This window comes from Terrapene carolina, unplaced genomic scaffold (genome assembly GCF_002925995.2).
Source record: "Terrapene carolina triunguis isolate 2854851 unplaced genomic scaffold, T_m_triunguis-2.0 Scaffold69, whole genome shotgun sequence".
Classification (NCBI taxonomy): Eukaryota; Metazoa; Chordata; order Testudines; family Emydidae; genus Terrapene; species Terrapene triunguis.
In genome coordinates, this window is record NW_020664420.1 from 53,796,791 (window position 1) to 53,804,302 (window position 7,512).

At 42.9% G+C, this 7,512-nt stretch overlaps 1 protein-coding gene across 1 annotated transcript in view; it reads left to right on the forward strand.

The window, feature by feature from the left end:
* LOC112104321 overlaps positions 1-6,980 on the forward strand; it is a 97,822-nt gene extending 90,842 nt beyond the window's left edge. The window contains exon 8 of the mRNA XM_029910926.1: positions 6,690-6,980. Within this exon, the coding sequence (XP_029766786.1) occupies positions 6,690-6,980 (291 nt within the window). The remainder of the gene's footprint in view (positions 1-6,689) is intronic.
* The last annotated feature ends 532 nt before the right edge of the window (positions 6,981-7,512 follow it).

The following is a 7,512-nucleotide window of genomic DNA, read 5'->3' on the forward strand; positions in this document are numbered from 1 at the left end:
TGCCTCCGGTCCTGCAGAACATCCACAAGGCGGCGGAGCGTGTCCGTTTGCTCCCTCATTAGTCCAAGCAGCGTTTGAGTCGCCTGCTGGTCCTCCTGTCGCCACCTCTCCTCCCGTTCCATGTTTGCCCGGTGCATTTGGGACAAGTTCTCCCTCCACTGTGTCTGCTGGTCTGCCTGGGCTCGGGAACATCCCATTAGTTCAGCAAACATGTCTTCCCGTGTCCTCTTCTTCCTCCTCCTAATGTGCGCTAGCCTCTGGGCAGATGTGGCTGTGGGAATTGGAAAAAGGGAGTGAATTCCTGAGACAGATCAATGTATCTGTGAACAGAGAACATAGTCTTTCTCTGTGAACAAGACCATGCAGAGCACCTATCACACGCGCACTGAGGACAAGGTCGAATTTTCGGCCCTCGCCTACAGTGCCTGCGGTCTTGCTGTGGCGAGCTGAGGAGCGGGGCAGGACACCGGACTTTGTCTAGCTGGCAAACATGGTAAGCCGTAGACTTGTGGCTGCTTAAAACTTTAAGAGTGGCACTGGCCTCCTTTCACATAGAAAGCAATGCGAGTCTCTGCTGGCAGCAATCCTGCAAGCATGAACTCTGCCCCTGTCCCAGCCCCTCGCGGCTGTAAACCGCGTGGCTGTAAACCGGCGGTTGCAGTTCTGTAAAGGAAGGGGCAAGCAGTCCCAATACTAACTTTCCCCTACCTAATTCAAAGCAGGGCATCATGCCAGACATCACCCTCCTGAGGGTCTTGGAGAGCCAGAAGGAGAGGATGCTTCGGGACAGCCTGCAGAAACCGGGGCCATTTGCTGCTATGCTGTGCAAGGCCATGATCCCCGAATACCTGCTGGCGTTGTGGCAGGGAAACGTTTCTTACCACGGGGGGCCTAATAAGCTCTCCCTGCCAAGGAACCTGATAATTAGGCTGGAAAGACACCTGCAGGAGGCCTATGAGGAGTTCTCCCCGGAGGATCTCGCCTCTATCCCCGGACACATCGACCAGTTTTTGGGTTAGGTGCCCTTGGAGGGACAAAAGAGTGGAGCGTCTTGGGCAGTGTAATCATGAAGCGGACATTGTTGAATTTTCTTAAAATGGTTCGGACTATACATTGAAGCGACCAAAGACACAATAATCATGATACCCTTTGTTCAGATTCCCGTTTTGTTGCACTTTCCTGTTTACATGTTTAGAAGCACTTTACCCATTGTTAATATTTTAAATCTTCCTGTTCTGTTATAAATAAAAGTTTACATACTTGAAAGCACTTTAGCTATTGTTAATATTTAAAATATGCAAGTTCTGTTATAAATAAATGTTTAGATATTTAAAACACTTACTGCTTGATCCTTCCCCTGAATCTGTGTCTGGGGTAACGGCGGGGGACGGTTGGTAGGGGATCTCTGTGAGGGTGATGAAGAGCTCCTGGCTGTCGGGGAAATCAGCGTGGTAAGCGCTGTCGACTGCATCGTCCTCTTCATCTCCTTCCTCATCTTCCCCGTCAGCTAACATGTCGGAGGAACCGGCCGCGGACAATATCCCATCCTCAGAGTCCACGGTCACTGGTGGGGTAGTGGTGGCGGCCGCACCTAGGATAGAATGCAGTGCCTCGTAGAAACGGGATGTGTGGGGCTGGGATCTGGAGCATCCGTTTGCCTCTTTGGTCTTCTGGTAGCCTTGTCTCAGCTCCTTGATTTTCACGCGGCACTGCGTTGCATCCCGGCTGTATCCTCTCTCTGCCATGGCTTTAGAGATCTTCTCGTAGATCTTTGCATTCCGTCTTTTGGAGCGCAGCTCGGCAAGCATGGACTCATCTCCCCACATAGCGATGAGATCCAAGACTTCCCGATCAGTCCATGCTGGGGCCCTCTTTCTAGTCTGGGATTGCACGGCCATCTCTGCTGGAGAGCTCTGCATCGTTGCCATGCTGCTGAGCTCGCCACGGTGTCCAAACAGAAACTGCGATTCAAACTGCCCAGACAGGAAAAGGAATTCAAATTTTCCCTGGGTGTGGCTGGTCAGAGCATCCGAGCTCGGACTGCTGTCCAGAGTGTCAACAGAGTGTTGCACTGTGGGATAGCTCCCGGAGCTATTAGCGTCGATTTCCATCCACACCTAGCCTAATTCGACATGGCCATGTCGAATTTAGCGCTACTCCCCTCGTTGGGGAGGATTACAGAAATCGATTTAAAGAGAGCTCTATGTCGAACTAAATGGCCTCGTGGTGTGGACGGGTGCAGGGTTAAGTCGATGTAACGGCGCTAAAGTCGACATAAACGCCTAGTGTAGACCAGGCCTTAGATGCAAAAATGAACCATGCTAAAAAGAGATCCTTTCATGTGACTTTCTCATAACTGTCCAGAATATACTGACTTCAAAACAATTTTTTTTAAACTAAAATAAAAAGGCCACTGTTTACAAAAATGGTCAGCAAATGCTGCAACAAACTAACAGTTGGCTAACTTGTATGGCAGAATTGTCAAATACATGGTACTAAAGAGACTTAGGCTATGTCTTAGGCTGTGTTGCCCCGCAGTTCAGACTATGTGAGGTGGAGGTGTGTGAATGTGCACCAAAGTGCTGTGCTATACCTCCCCCATGGGGACACTGCAGGCTCAAATGATAAGGTTCCTAGTTTGGATGAATGTAGTCCTGTTTGAAGAGGACTGTGTTAACAGGAAGTGGGAACCTTCTAGTTTGCATCAGCAGAGTCCACTCAGGGGAGTTAGAGCACAGCACTTTGGTGTGCACAGCTAGTCACATCCCTGTATCCTGAATTACAGGGCAGTATAGACAAGCCCTTAGGAATGTAATGGCCATCCTTCAATGTGCCAAAATTTACATTTACTGTATAAATGGTAAACTCATCAATATACACTATAGCAGGAAATTTACACACAGTGAAGCTTCAATTTTTCACCTGTTCTGGCTTATGTGTGCTGAAAATAGGCCACAATCTCTGATGTTCCATTTGTATGATAGGAGATATAGTATATTTTTATGTTCCTGTGAAACATTGTTTCTTCTCATATAGAAGTAGAGCATGGGCTTCCCTCACTCCTTCCTCTCCTCTTCCTCCCTGCCCCCCCCTCCCCTCCGGCCTCAGTGGCCTTTTAATTAAGACTGCAAAGTTTGTCTATTTGGTGTGGAACTTTAAGTAATGAAGTATTGTTGGTTAAGAAAATCGAACAGATTTATTGTGTTACGGATGATTTGTTAAATAGTTACATGTGTTTCATACTGAATTGTAAAGCTCAATAACTTTTTCCCGAGGACATGAAGCAAATACCGTAAGACACATGAGATCCAATTCTCATTATTCCAGTGTTTCAGAAGAGATTTTTTTTCATTTTGTTATGATTTTAAGAAGGAAATTTTGTGCTGTAAAGTACATAGGAGTGGAGAGTCTTCTGGAGTGGGGGAAAAATTTCTATGGAAACCTGTTGAAAACTTGTTGGGAAGGAAGGAATTAAAATCAGATGTCTAATAAATCCATTGGGCTAGAGAATCAAAACCAGTTAGAAAACTACCCAAGAGGATCCTCAGAAAGCTCATTTTAAAATCTTGTCTTCAGTAAATAAGATCTTCAGCTTGTGTAAATCTGCAACTTTAATGAAGCAATTCTCATTTACACCAGTTGAGGATCTAGCCTAATATGTGTAAATAGAATGGCAAAGAATCCCTGCTGTTGCTAAGAAATGATGGCTGTGAGCTACTTTTTGTGCACCCCGATCTTGTACTGGTGATGCACTTCCAGCAGAAGCTGAAGTAGTTCTAACTAGTGACAGCTGCCAACAGGCTTAAAGAACAGGAGTACTTGTGGCACCTTAGGGTATGTCTACACTACAGAATTAATCCGAATTTAGATAATTCGAATTTGGGAAACAGGTTGTATAAATTCGATTGTGCGCGGCCACACTAAGCACCTTAATTCGGTTTTAAACCACATTAATTCGGTGGTGTGCGGCCACACTACCCCATTAACTTAAATACAGTAATTCGGTGGTGTGCGTCCACACTAACCCTAATTCGAATTAACAAAATCGATTTAGGCTCTACTCCGTTCGTCGAGGTGGAGTACAGAAATCGATTTAAAGGGCCCTTTAATTCGAATTAACTGGCTCTGTAGTGTGGACGGGTGAAGGGTTAATTCGGATTAAGGCAGCTAAATCCGAATTAAAGTCCTAGTGTAGACCAGGCCTTAGAGACTAACAAATTTATTTCAGCATAAGCTTTCGTGGGCTACAGCTCACTTCTTCAGATGCATAGAGTGAAACACACAAGGTGCCACAAGTACTCCTGTTCTTTTTGCGGATACAGACTAACACGGCTGCTACTTTGAAACCTGTCAACAGGCTTAAGGAACTGATATGCAACAATGGCTCAGCTGGGTATTGGAAGACCTGCCTTTGCCCCCTTCTCCCTGGTCAGGAGTCACTAAGCTGGCTTTATGCCACTGGAACATTTCCCTATGCTGGAGTGATCCTCAAGTAGGGTGAGCAGATAGCAAGTGAGAAAAATCAGGATGGGGGTGGGGGGCTAATAGGCGCCTATACAAGATAAAGCCCCTAATATCGGGACTATCCATATAAATCAGGACATCTGGTCACTGTATCCTCAGGGTATGTCTACACTGCAGTTAAAAACCTGTGGCTGGCCTGTGCCAGCTGACTTGGGCTCATGGGACTTGGGCTACTGGGCTGTTTAATTGAGGTGAAGACATTTGGGCCTGAGTCCCTTAGCCTGCGTCAGTTGGCATGAGCAGCTGTGGGTGTCTAATTGCAATGTAGACATACCCTTAGAGGCCTGGTCTATTCCTGAAAGATAAGTTGACGAAGTGACATCATTCATGGGTGCGAAAGATTAAGCCACTCTAAGCCCTGGTATAGCACTGCTAGGTCGAGAAAAGAGTTCTGCCACTGACCTACCTTCTGCCTCTCGGAGTGGTGGAAAACCCCTTTCCACTGCTGTAGCAAGTACCTATACTACCATGCTACAGTAGCATAGCTGCAGTGTGGAAACTGGCTGCTGTAGTGTGTGTAGTATAGACATAGCCTCACTCTCACAATCAGCTACACCAGCTTTAGAGCTGTTTTGTGCGAATAGGGGAGTGCAAAGCAGCCACAGCACTGAATATAGCCCCTTATCATGTGTGGTGAAATTTAGAATTATATCACTACATTCATAAGTTTGGTAATAATTTTTCAATCAGTTAACACTGCCCCAGATCTTTCATTTTTCTGTATAATGTAGCTCTAGTGCACTGCTGAAAACAGGTGGGCTTGACACCTAATGTAGTTACACTGTGCCACAGACTACACAGGCCCTTGTTTCTACACTGGGCATGGGGCTGTTACTGAGTTCCCTCTGGGGCAGGCGACTAACTGATGAAGCACCATCAAATGTTCACTATCCCCTCTGGGAATTGAGCAATCACTCGAGCAAATAAGCAGGATCCAAGTGTGGAGCTTCTTCAGAAAAGTAGTTAACTTCCATTGGGCCTGATGTAACTTTCCTTTCAGTCAGCGCTAACCATTAGTGTTCATGGCAAGCGGTTTTGACCTTATAAGGCATGTGGAAAATGCCAAGCAATCTCTAGCAAAATGCTAGAAAATTTTGCACCAAAGTAGAATCTGAACAATAAGTTTTTATTTTGATTGTGAATCTAGTAGCACAACTCTCTCTTACAAGCTTTTTTGCTTTGTGGAAATAATCCAAAAATAAGCTAAATTTCTGTTGGTGATCACTGCTGTCTGTCTCTTAGTGAAATGGAAGAGCAATATCTTAGTAGATTAAAATACTGAATTATATGGGACACATCAAATGAGTATTTACAACCAAGAAAAACAGATATGAATACAATTTTATTAAGGAGATGAAATATAATTTATAAGCAAATGCTCATATTTTAAGATAAAATACATAAAGTTTTAAATCAGAGTGTGTTTGTATTGTGAGTTATTGTAAATGTAAATGGTTTCTGTTTTAAATTTGGGAAGCATGCTATACTTGTTTTGGTGTGTCTGGTGGTGATGTTACATGATTGCACATTTCCTTTCTCATTTACCTCAGTATATATCCTTTTAAGTGTGTGTTCCTTTCATGGAGTTTGCTTCAGAATAAGTTCTCGATCTTTAAAATGATCTCTTGTTAGTAAAAGAAAACATGCTGTTCAATAAATTGAGTGTCCAGCTGGCTAAAGGTTTAAACAGGAAAAGGACATAAGAAGATTCTGTGGTAGGTATAAGATAAACATGCTCTTGTTTATGCTTTGTTGATTCCCTGATTGTTTAGAAGTTTGAATTTTTTTTTATACTAGCTTTGGGCTGTTCTTTAGAAAAACCAAACAATCAGCCCAATCTATATGACGGCTTTGATCTTTGTTTTCATATTTGTTGTAAGAGGCTAAAAGTCTGGCAATTTGTTGTATTTCATGCTTTGTCAGATCATACCCCCTCAACACATGTTATCCACAGATGGTTTGGAGGGGAGAAAAAGAAAAGGCAGAGTGCCTAGAGTTTGACATCTCCAATAAATTCCCAGGAGACTGTTTTATAAATGTCAGCATATTTGTGGTGGTTCATGCAGGTGCTTACACAGGACTTGTGGCCTTTCACCTAGCATAATTAACTTCCTTTTATTTCACAATGTTTACCATTTCTTTCCTTAACCTTTTTGTTTTTACAGAGTGCTCTTGAAGGAAAACTCAGCAAGTTGCTCAAACACCTGCTTGCCATGAGGCAAACACTGAGCTTCATACTTGCCCCAGGACAGGAGTCCTGTGAGAAAGCTCATCAGCTACTACCAACTGTTGTTTATGCTAGATTGCTAAATCATGTGACTAGATGTCATCAATCTCTGGAGGAATGCTGCAGCGACTTGCTTGTTTTGACACTTATTGTACCATCTGCACCTTGGGTGAGTTACAAGTCAAGGCTTCATATTTTTAAATTCACTCATAAAAACATGCCATTTTAGAAGGTTTCCACAGCATTTTTCATGGTTTTGTATTATGTTTATTACTTTCAGGTGTGTATGTCCTGCATGCATCCATGGGGGCGGAGAGTAGTGTTTCTGTGCATTTCAGATAATTAAGTTCAGCAAAGTTTGATTGTAATTTAAGTTATTTATCAACATAAAATACTGTGCAATTATAATTGGTCTACAATTTTTGAGAAGTCATCTGCTTCAGAGATAAAATGTGCTATTTATTATGTATTTTGATGTGCTGAATTCAAATATGACAATTAAAACAACTGATTGGCTACTGTTTCTAAGATATTTAAGTTTTTACATTTTATGTCTATGTATATTGTGTAGATAGAGTTTTAATAATAAATTGTAAACCTAGGTCTTTTCATGTGTTTATGGTTGCTTTACATGATAATATTTCACCTGTCCTGTTTATGTATCACTTCAAAAATCAGCAAAAGGATTATATAAATAAAATTTATTATGAAACAAAAGGCAAAAAACTATTATGTATATAGTTTAGTCCTATTCAGTGTCT